At 43.8% G+C, this 16,970-nt stretch overlaps 1 protein-coding gene across 2 annotated transcripts in view; it reads left to right on the top strand.

Moving 5' to 3' along the window:
• Positions 1–16,970, top strand: part of LOC135239450 (homer protein homolog 1) — a 50,912-nt gene that overhangs the window by 24,735 nt on the left and 9,207 nt on the right. Inside the window, exons 3-5 of one of the 2 annotated variants that reach the window (XM_064308112.1) lie at positions 3,142–3,273; positions 7,338–7,430; positions 9,484–9,626. In XM_064308112.1, the coding sequence (XP_064164182.1) occupies positions 3,142–3,273; positions 7,338–7,430; positions 9,484–9,626 (368 nt within the window). The remainder of the gene's footprint in view (positions 1–3,141; positions 3,274–7,337; positions 7,431–9,483; positions 9,627–16,970) is intronic. The other variant, XM_064308113.1, reaches the window with a different exon arrangement.

The following is a 16,970-nucleotide window of genomic DNA, read 5'->3' on the forward strand; positions in this document are numbered from 1 at the left end:
AAGCTGGCCCTTTTTTTATGAATGGAATCCCAAATCCAGCCCCGGGATGTGGGTGAGTTGACGGGATGACAGGGAATGCGGGGGGGGGGAGATTTCTCTAATCTCCTCCACTCCGAGCTTGGCAGCAGTACACTAATCCCGTCACATTCTGCTCACTGCCTGATATTGTTTCATCACATTCCCACCTCTCATCTTCTGGACACATGCTGTTATTGCTACCTTATGTCCCCTCTTTGTGAGAGTATAGGCCTGAGACATAGCCTTTCTGAACTGTGACCTGAACTGTCTCTTCACGCACTTAAATCACAGTTATAGACTGATTATGTCTTCTGTGCTTTCATGGAACTAATATTAGTTTACAGTTTACAGGCATTTAGGAGACACTCTTATCCAGAGCAACTTACATTGTATCCAGTTAGACAGCTGGATATATACTGGAGCAACGGCCGTGTCCTTCCGGGGAATTGAACCTGCGACCTTCAGGTTACAAGACCAACTCATTCGCCTTTATACTACACTGCCGCCACACAATATTAGTGTTTGAATCTGAGCCATCTGTTGTTCATTTGTTAATTGTCCAGGGCTCAGGGTGGACTCTTCTTTGGCCATTTAGTGCAGAACTGAGCTCTGCCTTCTGTACCCGCTCATTTTTAGTGAGGGTTAAGCCCTGAACAGTTCCCTTACAGGATATTGACTGTGCTGTAGGAACCGTGGGCAGATTCTTGTGAGTGGCTGGGATTTGGACAGCAATGCCCTGAACCCTTTTAGTCCCTTAAGAGCAGCGTAAATCCTCGCTACTTAACACGTGTGAAGATGTAGATGCTGTGCCTACTGAACCGGCGCTGTCACTCACGCGCTGACGGTACCCTCCCCTCCAATCCCACGACTGTGGGAGCCGGGAGGCTCCGCCCTCTTTCCGATCCGGTTGCAGAGGCGATCCGGGTCCCAGTCCAGGGGGCATCCTGCTTGGCATTCTGCCAGAGGAGCGGAGCTGCTCGCTCCTGCAGATTCCCATGGTGCCCTGCCAGTTAGCTCTCCCCACCGCGCTGGGATGGCTGGCGATGAAGCCCGGTAAACGAGAAGCGTAAATAAATCAGGGGCGCGTCACGGGCCCCTCAGCGCAGATGGCGCCCCCCCCTTCTCTCAGGCTGCCCCATGCAGCGCACCAAACTGGCCCGAGATGCTGTGTGTCTGTTTGTGAGTGCCTAATGAGACTGTTTCCTGTTCCCTGTATAGGAGGTGTGTGTGTGTCCTTGGGAGTGGGGGAGTGGGGGGTGGGGGGGGTGGGGCGGGTGAGGTGAGGCTGTTTCATTCAACTTGCAGCTTGCTTTTGCCATCCCATTTCAGTGACAAATGTCTGTCTTTAGTTGAAATGGTCTGATTGGAATCACACAGATATTTCAGGTGGCTCAATGATAATGACAGCATATGAATATTGTATTAGTCCTCTCCTCTTACCTGGAAAAAATGTGTGGAACGGGAACACATTAGCTCATGACGCTGTCCTGCACCTATGATGATTGGTGTCCTGCACCTATTGCGATTATTCTGATTGATGGCGTGCACCTGTGGTGATTCACGTGCTGCACCAGTCAGTGGTTCTTAGAAATGCTGATAAATGTCTGGGTAATTTCTCTTTTTTATAATGCAGCCATTGATGTATGGATCTTTACAGTATAGGCTACATTCAATACAGAAATGGTGCTGTACTCATAAAAGCAGTTTAGTAGCACATACACTTTTATTGGAGATGCTTTTTTTTTGTTGCTATTATTAGCTTGGTAAAATTGCATTATTTCTGTCATGATGGATCTGTAATATGAGTCATTGTGGGCGACATAATGAACAAAGCCGAATCTACTGTTTCTTCCAGTGCTGACCACTGAAGTTACATGTTGGCTTGATAACTTGGTGGTTTGAATTTGGAATGCCAGTTTTGTTCTTTAGAGATTAACTTACTAAAGCAGCCCCGATTGCTCATAAAGGCTGTCCCAGGCCCTAACGGGTGTGGGGTACCTCAGCGTTCGTGCGGTTTACTGGCCTTATGCATCAGCAGCGAGGCCCAGAGCTCCCACTAACACCCGCTCTTCTCTGATCGACGCCCATGTGACGCGATTGGCCACGCAGGGACCTCACCTGCATTAACCGCCTCCTGTTTGCATGTGGACGGGTATGTGGCTCCCACTGAAGGGCCCAAGTATAGTCAGCTCCTCCACCGCTCCTCCTGCCTGCCGTCCTCTCGGCTGTAATATTGCTGCGCCTCCTCTTTCCCGCCTGGTGTCAGGGAGGAGGAGGACCGGTGTGGGCGTGTGGGAGGAGGTGTACGCAGGGGGTGGTGGCTGGGGGTGTAGTGGAGCTTGATCAAAGGATCAATTCTGTTGGCGTGGGGGCAGTGTTGTTTGGATGAGATCCAGCTCCCCTCCACTGTGGAATCATAGGCAGTGTGATGCGCTTCCTGTTGAGGGTTGTCCTTCACTCCTGACTCCGCCCCTCCCACGGCCTTTTTTCCTGCTCTGCATTCATTCATCATTATTCCAGTTTGGAATGGGTTTGTGGTCGCTCTTTTGGTTAGGGTGGAGCACATGGAAGGTGATGTGACCTTAAGGTCTGGCTGTGAGTGTGTGTGTGTGTGCGCGTGTGTGTGCGCGTGCGTGTATGTGTGTGTGTGTGTGTGTGTGTGTGTGCATGTGTGTGTGTGAGTCCCTGGAACAGATGGCCTGGCCTTGGCTCATCTCACTTTGCCACTGTGTTAGTGTGGAGAGTCCTGCACTGTGTTACTGTGTGCATGGAGCAATGTATGAAGTCTCTCTCTGTCTGGTGTATAGTTATGTTTTTGCATTATTTATAAGTAAAACAAATAACAAATGAAACATAAGGGTTTCATCAGATATTGTATATAATAATAAAGCTAAATGCCAACACTTTTCTATGGTTTTAAAAATGTGACAACAAATGTGTACAGTTAAATTCTCCCTTTTTCTGTTGTTATGCATTGCTATGCGTTGACGCAAACTTGGACTTTACGTGACGTGACTGCGCCTGCTGAAAAGTGACTGCGCAGGGTAGAACGCGACTGCGTCAGCGTGACTGCGCCTGCGACTGCGCCAGTGTGACCGCGCCCGTGTCCGTTCCGATCCGCAGGCAATAATAAACAGCACCATCACGCCGAACATGACTTTCACCAAGACGTCGCAGAAGTTCGGGCAGTGGGCGGACAGCCGGGCCAACACGGTGTACGGCCTGGGCTTCTCCTCGGAGAACCACCTGTCCAAGGTGGGTGTTCGGCGTCTCTCTCCTTCCGTAGCCGTGGTCCGGGCGGTTGGGGGGGAACTCCTACACTCCCTCTCCTAATGAGAGCTCCGGTCCTGCTCGCCTCCGTGTGGGAGGCTTTGTCTGCGCGGGGCGCTCGCTTCTTCTGCAGTATGATTCACCGCTGCACTGAACAGGGGGGGGGGCGATGAGCCTCATCCTCGCTTTCTGAAGGGCCACGTTTTTTGGAAGGGTGCGCACACTCGTCGACGCACACGTGTATCCGTACCTACGCACATACTCTGAGATATATGCTGGACACATACAGTGCTATAAAAAAAGTGTTTTCCCCCTTCCAGATTTTCTCTATTATTGCATATTTCTCACACCGAATGAAAAGTAACACAATTTTTTGTTTTGATGCTGTGGCAGGATATGAAATGAAAAGTTTATGCTCGTTTTATACCGGTTTGTCTGAATTAAAGCAGTTCTACAAAGAAGAGTGGACTAAACTTCCTTTGTAGTGATGTGAAAGACTGATATAAAATTATAGGAAGTATTGCAGTTATTGCTGCTAAAGGTGGTGCAACCAGTTATTAAGTTCAAGGGGGCTATTACTTTTTAACATGGGTGATATGGGTGGTTGTTCACTTTTTTCATTAAATAAATGAAGCAATAATTTCAAAAATGTGTTTTGCGGGTTCTCATTGTCTGACAGTACATTTTGTCTGAAGATCTGGAACCATTCAGCGAGAAAAAATATGCAATAATAGAAAAAATCAGGAAGATAAATACTTTTACGGCAATGTACATATACATAGCAGAAATGCAAAGGAGTGAATCCAAACACACACACACACACACACACATGCACCCACACACGCATACACACACACACACACACACACATACACACACATGCACCCACACATGCATACATGCACACACACACACATACACACACGTGCACGCACACACACGCACGCACACACACATATATATATATACACACGCACATACACACACACGCCCGCACATATATATACACACACACACACACACACACAATTGCACTCACGCACGCACAAACTGAAATCATAGTATTATTTCCCCGGGATGGTTTTAGCTCTACTGAGACTTGAGCTTTTGCCCATACCTCATATTAATGTAACAAGACAGCTGTTTAAATCATTTAGGACCAAGGTTCACACTAATTGCAATGCACTTGCTCCTTATCTTTTGAGTAATACATTTAAGCAATTCATAAATAATTCCTACACAATACTTTTACTGCAATGTCAGAAAGTATTTAACAGTAGTGTGTAGTATTTTGAAATGGCAATGAATAAATAATACAAATGTGATTTTCGGGCCCAAGGTTTGAAGTTCAAACATATGCTACTGTGCTTTTGTGAAGTTTTTTTGCCCAGCTTCAGATGAAAACCCATATACTGTATGTAACTTTTATAGCAGAACTGCCCAACCCTGTTCCTGGAGATCTGCTGTACTTGTCTTGTAGGTTTCCCCCCCAGCCCTAACGAAACACACCTCATTCAACAGCTAGAGAAGATCTCAATTGAGCTGCTAATTAGTAGAATCAGGTGTGCCAAATTAGGGTTGAAATGAAAACCTACAGGATGGTAGATCTCCTGGAACAGGGTTGGGCAACCCTGTTTTATAGAAACACATGGAAGCAATCAAATGTTACAAATGAAGGTTTCTTTATGCAAATCAAAGATGTCATTTAGAATAACAGGATTGCCAGGCTGATTTCAATATCTAAAGGCAATACCATTATACTGCACATTCAATAAATGAGCCAATACCAGCAATACTGTTGGTTCTGAACCAGTACCCCCCCCCCAACACACACACACACACACAAATGAATAAACAAATAAAGAAAATAAATAAATAAAACTGTGACAGTGTGACACACTGCCAACTTGCTTCTTACAACAGACTAATCACTAAGGAAACACAAATGTGGAAATTTCGGCTTAGGGACGAGTCCCTCTTGCTGTTACAGCTAAAGCTGCGTGTTTTTATTAAGCTAACACAATTTTAGGAAAAAGGCCAGCAAAATTTTTTTAATGCCAGTTGGCTTCCCACAGGCCTGTGCCAAATCAGTGATAATTCAGCCAGTTTGGCCAAACAAGTAACGTAACAAGCTAATACTTCTCACACGTGGAGAAGCCACGCTGATTTTGCAACCCACAGCGACTGCTGATAGGGGAAGAACATTTATCTGCTGTGATTTTCGAGTGGAATCTGGTGTGGTCTGTTTTCCACAGCATCAGAAAAGCAACTCATATAAATACAGGGGACCAAGCAAGGTTGTGTTCACTTATGTAATAAAACAGAGAAGAGCATGATCAGTCACTCAGTAGAAATTTAGATGTCATCTCGTATTATTTATTTGGTATATCTGGGCCTGTCCCTCTTTCCGCCCAATCGTTTATTATTTTGACTGGTTAGATAAATTCCTCCCTCTCAAACTGGGCTGAAGTGTGGTGAGTGCTCTGCTGCAGAATGGCTTCTGCGCCTCACCCTGGTGGGTGCTGCACGCTGGGGGTGTTTTAAAGTGAGTCACCACCCCTCCCCCACACGCACCGCGCAGCGTTTCAGCGCAATCCGCCAGCAAATTAAGTCCAGGACTGCGGCTTCAATCTCCTCCGTCCTGAACTGCTGCCGGTGCCCCTTTTGTCAAACGCCGGATGTAGCCGGCGTCGCTTTTGAGAGCGCTAATCCGCGCAGCGTAGCCGGCCTGCAACAGCTCTGTTTTAGCTGAGCGTGTAACTGTGCCAACTGTACGCTACGAGAACACGCTATATGGAGCTTCTCTGTCTGAACGGATTGGACCTCCTCTCTCGTCGCACCCCTTTTAGGAGTGAGATTTTTCCCCGTCTGCGTAATGAGCTCGCACCCTTCGCCAAACTCGATGGGCGCGAGCTTGGTTCCCAGCAGCCCAGATGGCGGTGATTAAACTTGTGCGACTCAGAGGCAGGTGGCAGAGCAAATGTTTACCATTTAAAGGGAAAGCCCTGCTTTTTGTCTCGAACTCCCACTGAACTCCCTCCCATGGAAACTTCTACTAGCTCGAGCTTTGTGCTGCAGTGAACGCCTTCCGCTGCCTCAGACTCCAGAGCACACAAGGTATCAGCCTTCCAAGGACCCATTTGCACGTCTTTTTATACAAAATGTGCCTGATTTTTTTGAAAAATATGACACATACAAAATTTGGCAATTGCAATCTAAACACAGGAATTTGGATGTGGATTAAATTTAAAAAATGCATTCTGATATGAATCGCATCAGGAGGTAGTCCAGTTCGGATTCTGCAAATATGAATGTAATGCCCCAGCATGCATCTTATCTTGTCACCAGCATTCTACTGGCAAATAACATCCCATAATAAACGTAATGGAGTCATGAGACACCCTGTTAAAGAGCTGATCGTCAGGCCGATGAGCAACAACTGGGGGAAATATATCAATCTAAAGACATTGATTATGCAGCACATTAAAAATATAGAATGTAAAGATGACCATATATATTGGATTTAGAGAAAGCCAATTTGTCAATGTGGTGTGGGGATGGCGGGTTTAAGCAGCCACACCTGCCCTGGGTCAAGCTAATTAGACCTGGCTAGTTAGATAATTGGTTATGAATTAGATAATTGGCCAGGCTAATTGGGCCCAGGAACAGGGGTGGCTGCACCTGTGCGTAGTGAGGTAATCAGTGCGCACCGGTTAAATCTGCCATCCCCACCCACACAAGGGGAGCCTCTCTGTCATGACAGTGTTTTACATCTGCTCATTTGGCTGTACCATCTTGCCAAACCTCGTAAATAAATGTGGACTATTTGAACATCTTCTCCCTGTGTCTCTGTGCTGGAGGGCCCCTAGGAAAGCCACTTCGGTGTTTGCCACAGTCAACTATGGAATATGAGTGTAAACAGGGTCCAAGTTCTCCATTTAGGATGCCAATGTTCATTTGAACCAAGTAACATATAGAGGAAAAAATAACATTTTCTTTCTATCCCTTTCAATTCAGTCTGAATGTGACTGCTTGTGTCCTGTTCCCAGTTTGCAGAAAAGTTTGCGGAGTTCAAGGAGGCAGCTAGGCTGGCCAAGGAGAAGTCTCAGGAGAAGATGGAACTGACGAGTACTCCGTCTCAGGTACCAGCAGTTCCCGAGTGTCTGGAGTCCTTTGGTGGAGAGGGATTTCAAAATGAGTTGTTTCAGCTAATTATTTTTGTGTCATTTCTCCACAGTTAGCTTAAATTAATTTGTTCTGTGACAAATGGAGTGGATGTTGCCTTTTCTATTATCTTTGTAGTAATGTCTTGCAGTACATGTTATACGTTTCCTGCTTTGTAATAGAAAATATATAAAATGTGATCCCATTTAGGCAATACTCAGAAACAGTGATATATGATGATGTTTCCTTAAAAGTGAAATATAAATTTTAATGATTACTCGATCAGATCTCAACAAAAGGTTCCATAGGCTCTATACTGTATATTTTGCACAATTAGTGAGAAAAATTTCCCTTTTGAACATAGGTTTGGGTAATTCTAGTTATTGGAGGCCTGTTTTTAGAACTACCGTGCAATAAGTTACAGCATGCGATACATGGACCACCAACTGAGGTGCCTTCTCATATAAATAATATCTTGTAAAGATGTAAAAACTGCAGCAAAATATGAAATGGCCAAGAATGTGGTCATTCCTGTTGACGAAAATGCAATTCTATTCAGCCGCAAGTAATCCCATCAAAACAGCTCAAACAAAAGCAACTATTGTCATGTTTTCCCCCGCTGCACTGGGGCTTCACAGACGACAGAACATCCAAATGTGTTTTATCGAGCTTTGCTAAATCCTTTTTCCCGGAGTTGTGTCTTCGTTTGCATTCATTCACAGCGATGACATGTTTGTTCTTGAATTAATCCTACTGCTGATAATGAAGCAATTTTGCTAATCTCCCGGCTGTGGAGATAAGGCATCTGCATTGTGCTCACAGGCGACAGCTCCACAACAGCCCACAGTGGCTCATTAACAATGTGCAGATACCACAGATAGCATCAAGAAGAGAGTCATCCCCCGAGCTTTCCTCAGCTAAGGAAATGATTATGCTTTAGTTTGTTAGGGCCATGTTGGTCTTACAACCAATGCCATGTGGACTTTAAATTCCCTCTTTTAGAGATGCAGTTATTACTGTGCCTAATTATTCTCAGGCTGCTGTGGTATCCTTGTGGGTGTTAGTGGGTTCTGATTTATAAGTCAGTCTTAACCATAAGAACACATTTATGCAAATTGTAGTAACTCTTGGAGTGAGTGTTACATAGCATTCACATTAGTAATATTTTAATAAATGCTACATGAGGCATAATAATCATAATCACAAGCATTAATACACATTATAACCAGCTTATATTAGCTCCCTAATACATAACATATGATGTCTGTAATGTCATTATGTTAAAAATAATATGCTTCATAGCCATATGTCAGTTGTTATAAGCTAGTCATATTGTATGTGTATGCTTATTACAAGATTCATAGCCATTATTCAGTCCTTATATAGTGTCACCCATTTTACTTACGTGATAAAGAAAACGCACACACTTAAAAAGAAAGGTTGCACACTCTTTTCTCTAATGCAGTTTTTTAATCGTCAGTGTTTTGTCAGCAAGGTGCCTTTGTCTGAGCTTTAACGCAACAATTGTGTCTCACATACATATAGGCTGCTGCAATTAAATTTACCTGTGAGACATAGACAGTCAAGATGGTAAATGGTAAATGGACTGCATTTATATAGCGCTTTTATCCAAAGCGCTTTACAATTGATGCCTCTCATTCGCCAGAGCAGTTAGGGATTAGGTGTCTTGCTCAGGGACACTTCAACAATCCCAGGGCGGGGTTTGAACCGGCAACCCTCCGACTGCCAGACAATCGGTCTTACCTCCTGAGCTATGTCGCCCCCTATCATGTGACTTGTGTGTGCATACAAACCTGGATTTACATTAATTTAATTTATAAAAAGAACTCAAACAATAAAGTAATTTACACTCTATTTACACTCCAGTGTAAATAACTATTATTTATGCTCTTTTTAAAAATTTTTATGTGTAGATCCAGGTTTGTATATGATGTCACATGATCTTGAATGTCCTATCATTCTTGATAACTCTTTGACTTCTGGCCTGATGTCGTTTGTGTTGTTGTGAAGGAGTCGGCAACAGGAGACATCCAGTCACCCCTCACGCCCGAGAGCATCAATGGCACGGACGATGAGAGGGTCACGCCCGAGGCCACCCCAAACTCCGAACCGCGAGCGGAGACCTCACCGAACGCCCTGCCCTTCCCTCACAGGTAACTGGTGCAGGTTCCATTGCTTCCAGGGCCTGGATTATTAAGCAAGCCCCAGTGCAAGGCTGAGATCAGTGGGTGTGGGTACTCACTGGGTGTTCATTCTCCCTGTCAAAGCCTATGGTGGGATTTTTGTACGTTCACACTAAAATAACTAGATTTGGTCTGATGGATGGATGTTTCCCAACTGTCCTCTTGCGAGATTATTCTGGGTTATTACTCTGCAGTTAGATTAGATTAGATTAAATTAGATAATACTTTGTTTTGCAGACAGTTTTAGCACTGCTTGTACCATCTGATGCTGCTATAGGAAACTATTAGATGTGTATTTTTTTTAAATTCACAATATAGTTTCTGTGCCTTTGTAAGATTTTTAGTATAAATGTCCTATAACAATTTACGCTAAAGTTGATTGTATCCTTCTGGTGGTTGAGGTTTACAGTGGGAACAACCTTTGAAATGCGTGTTATGTAGTTTTTGAGTAAATTCACATTAAATAACATAAGGTTTAGTGGTCTACAGGAAGTTCCTCCCCCAGAGGACATGGTCATAGAGCTCCTCAAAACACAAAAGCATTCAAATAAAATGCAGCATGTGGCTGATCTCAAATATAACTCTTAAGATGAATGGAAGTGCACTTTGTTCAGTTTGCGGCATTTTCAATTTGCCACCGTGAACTTCGCTCTTGAAATAGCTCCACTAAATCATTCATATTTATCCAGCCTGCCACGTTAGGAAGCACTTTGAGTCCAATCATGCACAAATCTTTTATCGTTAGCAAGATTTTGAAAGCATTTATTTACCTAGCAGGGTAATGGAAGAGAGCTGTCCTTTTCTTTCAAAGCGTGCACTGGGAATAAAACTGGATGCTGGGTGCACTTGATCGGCTGGCCACCATGAAAAAGGCAGAGTCTGACTTGTTAACTCTCTGTGAGAAAGTGAATGCTGTCTACTTGTAGGAGTTTCTCAGGCATTCACTCATGACCTTGTCTTTTTTCTTTGTACCATATCTCTGAATATCATGTGGTCTTTGTGCTTGTGTTGGAGTACTGTGGTGTTAGTGCTGGACTAATGATGAAGGAAATGCCCTTAGCATTGCTGCTACACTCTCGTTTGCTTACCTAAGGTGCTTATCAACACATTTTTTCCAATACACACTCTGTTCCACTTTGTTAAATGCATGCTGTATGCAGGTGTCTATTAAGTTAGAAAACTATATTTTGCAATGCGATTCCTAGAAAGATATTTAACTTTCTGTATTTTTTTCTTTTTTGTAGTTGTAGTTGTAACAGTAGAGACAGACATTTTACATCAAAATAAAGCATCACTTCTGAGCACAGTTTAAATGACCTACAGTTTGAAGGCCCACGATTTATATGCAGTCAGGGCTCTGGCCTTAATTTAATGAGCCAGGTTAGGTTCTGTTGCATAATGAGCACTGAATCAATTAGTCATCCGTTGTGTTATATAAGGAGGCCAATGCAGTAACATCAGAGCTACTGCAGAAGAGTATCTGTCAGTGCTGAAGACTTTGGAATAACATGGTCTGAGGAGCGCATGATTCTGTTGTATTTTATTTTAGAACTGGCAGGTCAGCAGAGTTGAGTGTGCTTGTGTGCGTGTGTGAGCGTATGTGTGTGTGTGTGTGTGTGTGTGTGTACATTCTGTGTGCATGGATGCATGTGTGCATTTGTGTGGGTGCACATGTGTATCACCCTGTTCCCTTAAATCACCATTTTGCTAATAACCAAACCTGCTATATTGGTGGAGTTGAAACGTTCTACATATTCTCTCTCTGAAATAGCCTATTTACCAAGGGGCTAAATCGCCATGTACCACATTGTGGAACATAAGCATGTGAGTCTAACAGCACCGCCAATGTAAATACAGTAAATAAACTTCAACACTTGATATTTAAATGCACTGCTATTGCGAAGGAATCGCTTCATGCATTATTAACCGAGGTTGAATTTAGTGTGTTAAGCTGCATCTCAGCAAGCTGTCAGTAAGGATTGCTGCACTCGATGACTCGGCTGATGACTGGACTCCTGCTGATCTCTGGGGCATTTCCCTTATGGTTGTGTCTAATAACACATTTACCTGAGTCTGAAGGATCAGACGCATATCAGACAACACTGCTGACTGAGTGACAGCTGTGTTTGCCCTTCAGGAGCCTGCCTTCTGTATGTGTGCAGTATAGCTTCATGTTTATACTGAATGAGTCATTTGGAAGAAATAAGTTAAGAGCTGGCACCAATATATTTCAGCGTTTTATTCTGAATATTTCAGTGAATTACAAGTATTCTAGTGCAGGGGTGTTTATTAATTCATTGAAATGTGTGTGCTTCCTTTTTAAAGCAAAACAGAAGCAACCTTATATGAGAGACACATACAACGTACAAAATTGTATGATATTATACAGATGTCAATCCATGCGCCATGTATTTGTGCCTGCACATAAAATGTAAATTAGAAGCTTTCAAAATGAATATACTGCAGTGATAGAGTATGGAGGATTTTGAAATGTAAAATTATAGTGCAAGTTTGAATTGTTTCAATTTGGTGTTTCATTGACCAAACACAAAAACCTAATTGGCGAAATTAACCCATCCAGGCTGTTTCTCTTTTCAATTATTATTAATACTATTATTAATAATCATAAAAATATTTGAGCGTCAATTAAGCTCTTTTTTTTTGCATAGTATATCCATGCTTTATTCAAATGTATGGTTTTTGGGGACCTCAAGTAAATGTTTCCACGTTTCTTTAATTAACACACTAATGTGGCCTCGAACCCGCTCCCTGTCTCCCCAGCCAGTTAGCGCCAGCCCGAACGCATCTGAAACAAATCCCACCGCCTCAGCTCCTGTCGGAGATAATGATGCTGGTGATAGAGTTTGGAGCGTAATGGCACAGACTGTGTTTTACCCACTTGCGTGCAGGAGATACGGGATGTGCAGAGTAAAAACAACACTGCCACATCTCAGATTAAAAAAACAACAACTTTCCATCTCTATCAAGCTTTAGTCCGGGTGTGTTGGTTTTTTAAAAATTTGTTTGAGGCATATTGCGACATCGTCTTGTGGTCATTATTTGACCTTGTGATCATTATTTCTTTGTAGAAGATACGTCTCCTAGTTTTTTGCTAGTTTTTTTTAGAGACTCTTTTTGCAATTTGTCTGGAGTACTGTACTTTTTCAGTTTATTTTTAATCTGTGGCCCATTGCGTGAAGAGCCTGAAGTAACACCTTGAGTAGTCTGACAAAAAACACAAGAGAGACTTTCATTTGCTGCGTTGTCGTCATTTATTCTCATCAGATCTGTGCAGCCTTTCAATCAAAAGGGGTGAGGTGAAATGTCTCTGAGGTCGACCCCATACACGACTTTGCACTTATCCAGGGATCCTTCTGCAGGGAGGAGGAAGGTAGATGGGATAGGAGCCGAAGGTTGGGAAGAAGAAAGAGAGGAGGAGACAGAGGCCCGGCAGGAGGCGTTTCGGGCTGGGGTCTGGGCCGAGGGAGGCGCCGTCCTCCGGGCCGTCCCTGCTGGAGGGGGTCCTCCTCTGCAGGAGGAACACGGGGAGGGGAGAGGGGGCGGGGACCAGCGCGGAGAGGAGGGGCAGGGGCAGAGTGAGGGCCGGCGATTGGCTGCCGGTCTCGCCGGTCGCCTTGGCGAGGTAGAGGGGCAGGTTGACCGAGCCCATCTGCATCTCGGACCTGCTCTTCTTCAGCAGGCCGCAGTGCAGCTGCATGGCCTTGTTGTTGATGATGAGCGACAGCATGCCGCTGGGCCTGGCCGCCGGCTCCAGCGCCGCCGCCCCGTCCCGCTCGTCCCAGGAAACGCCTGGCGCGGCCTCGGGCTCGGGGAAGTGGGTGCTCTCCGGCTCCTGGTTCGCGGAGCTGGAGGAGACGTTCCCAGGGTCTTCCGTGCCCTGCTGCTTGTCCCGGGGCTGGGCGAGGCACTGGGATTTGGGCGCTTTGGTTCCGGGCGGAGTGTGGCTTCTCAGGCTGCGCTGGTGGCTCGTGCTCTCCCTGACCAGGGAGACCATAGACTTCGGCCTCTGCAGTGAGGAGGAGAAAGGAAGCCATATTTCCTGATTCTACTGAGAGCCAGTCAAGTTCAAAAGGCAAGCAGAACCATATGAAAATATAAATCTTTGTATGACATGAACAGTATGAAGTGGACTTGACAACAGTGTTTACAAGTTCTATAATCCGTATTGGATGGGATCGATATTTGATGAAGTAATATTTTATGCAGCATGGACACAAAGTGCATTGTTCAGTAATTAAATGATTTGTGGGGTCCCTTCAAATTAGAAAATGCTATGTGGGGAAATAGTGAGGTAATGTTGAGTTTAAATCTGTATACCAGGAGAGGCACAGACAGCATGTGTTCAGGATGTTATTTACCACTTTGCCTGGAGGGAAAGATGGCATTCTAGGCAGGGTCCTGGGGTTGAGCCACAACTGGGAGCTCGTCAGAAATTCATCTCTGGCCCTGAAACTTGGGCTCTGTGGGAAGAAGGGACAGATGCCCAAAATCAACTACTGACATACAGCTATAGCACAGCAACATTGTAACTAAGGCAAGCGTATTGGCCACAGATGGCATGATTCAGATTTAGAAAAGGTGGACATGGGTTTAGAGGTCATAGGTGAGGATGCACAGCACTGATCATTTTGTACATTGTACTCTACATAGAAACAATCGTTGAACAAAAAGCACAAACAGAACAAACAATGCCTTGGTAAAACATTATACCACCATCTTCATAGACTCATGATCAAGAACATGTCCATACCCATATCCATTCATCACCTACAGATGTTTCTTAGTTGTCTGCTTTAAGGTATGACTAGTTTATAACTAAGGAAAGAACGTCACAACTGAATATTCAGGCGTATGAAGGGGAGTGTTTCTGTCTGGTGATAACACATTACCCTGTGGACCGAAGAATGCGATTGTTGGGGCCCGAAATGATCACTGTAGGTGGTCTCAAATTGCCTTGGAGCCCGAGCGTCAGAAAACTGGAAAGAAGGGAGAATTGCATGGGAGCAGCTGATTTTTTCTTTTCACTTGTGTTACATGTGACTTTCAGGCTATACTGTATTAAACAGGAAAGTATTTGGTATTTCTCATCCTAGTTTTTACTTGTCATAACTTTCTGACCTAGCCTATCTGTACAGTGTGAACTCAACTGTTACATAATGAGTATTGATTATGATTCTGATTCTGATTGTACCTATATCGGACCTGTGTTTTTTTGTAGTTGACCAATGACCTTCAGTATGCTTTTATTGTACGTTGCTTTGGATAAAAGCGTCTGCCAAAAAATATAATGTAATGTTAATGGCCCTTTATTTAATGGCATAGGTACTGACTGTGATGATAGAACACTCTCTAGGACAGTGCTGGAAGCTCTGTTTGGTGTGTTGGAATATCCTTTCCAGATTGTCCATTGAATGGCTGAACACACAGTGGCATAGCTAGCTACCTGTATTATTGACCTCAAAACTGAAATAGCATTCAAGGATAGAGAAAGACACCCCTATGTGTGTGTGTATGTGTGTGTGTGTGTGTGTGTGTAGTGAGTGTGCGTGCGTGCAGTGCATGTGTGTGTGTGTGCAGTGCGTGTGCATACACATAGGCAGGCCACTACCTCTCTGCATGCACATATGCCAGCCACTACCTCTTGCAAGGAGCGATCAGAAATCGAAGGCTCTGACATAGGTCTGAAGTGATCCCTATAGGTTGTCAGAAATTCTCCTCTAAGCAGAATGCCAGGAGGCTGGGGGAAAGAGAGCAATATTTTGGTATGATTAGTTTTATATGGATACTGACATTTATAGCTATGTTTATATTAATGGCTATATGGACAACAGGACTTCCCCTGAAACTTGTGTAAAGTTACACACATGCATGCTCATACAGACACACACACACACACACACACACTGCAGAATCTTTGTGGGAAAAAAATCCTTTCCAAAATGGCACATACACATAAACACACCTTTGCCTGATGTTCTGGAATTGAAACAGTATTCATTTATGGCCATCCAAGTGTTTAAAGCATTCAACTGTTTATTAGTCAAAATATTTGACTGTTCACTTATTATGATTAGACTGCCACTGCTTCATCAGAGCTAAGTACCCTGTTATATGTCCAACTACACTTGTCTCTGAAGTCCTGTAGCTGATTTCATATAAAATTCATACTATGAACACAAGTTGGCAAAAAGCCAGGGTCCTGTTGTAGCTGACAGATGAACTGTTTGAAAGGAGAGAATATAGCATTTTCCCCCCCAATAAGATTGCAATGATATGTCTGTGTGTGTGTGTGCATTAGCTATTGTGGGAGTTTTTACCTCGCATGTGCGTGTTTACCTCATAGCCTGTGGAGATGCCAGGTGTCTCGGCTTGCAAATTCTGGCGTCCAAAGTGCTCACTATAGGTTGTCTGGAATTGCTCTGGAGATGGAGCACCAGGGTGCTGTGGGTGAGAGGGAAGGGAACATTGCTTTAATTAATTACATTCAGTCATTTAAACATTTTTTTCTTTGAGCTCCTTTCATAAAAGTAACCACTCTGGAAGGTGTATTGGTGAATGCCGGCCTGGTAACGGTGCCTTTTTTGACAGCTTATCTTTTTGAACTCGCTGCACTGGAAACATGGCAGTGACCCTGATACAAAGTTCACCTCTCAAAGGTGTCCCAAAATTCCTTTCAGCAGTTAGTTGTGGTTTATTCAACTATGCAGTGACATTTTTTTTATTAGTGAAAGTGTAAAATATGTTACACAACTATTTTAAATCAGTATATTTAAAGTAACAACATACTATTGAACCTTTCATCAGCCACCTTCAGACATTTCCCTTCAGACGATTACCGCTAGACCTATTTTAACGTTTGGATTCGTCATTAGCGGGTCTTTAAACACAACCACATTTCATGCCCGTCTATGCACACCTGCGATTGGTAAGAAAATAATTATTCATACTTGTCTGCACATTTTTGGCGATATAAAATAATGACCAAATCTCTCATATAACACAAAAGCTAATGTGGCACCTACTTGAAATCTGATAATTGAATGCATCCCGCGGAATGGATTGCCCGGTGCATTTGCAGAAATGATGATCTCTCTAGATCGCTGCTCCTACACAAACCTCTTATACAAATTGATTAAATAATGTAACCATTCCATGTCACCGTGTCTGCTGTGACGTCATAACCAGGAATACAAGCAGTAGATAGAGCTGCTGAACAACATGAACAATCTACTGACATTCAGTCAATCCTGCAATACATCATTGTTGACTTGATCTATCTACGTCACTGAAGTA

This window comes from Anguilla rostrata, chromosome 14 (genome assembly GCF_018555375.3).
Source record: "Anguilla rostrata isolate EN2019 chromosome 14, ASM1855537v3, whole genome shotgun sequence".
Lineage (NCBI taxonomy): Eukaryota > Metazoa > Chordata > Actinopteri > Anguilliformes > Anguillidae > Anguilla > Anguilla rostrata.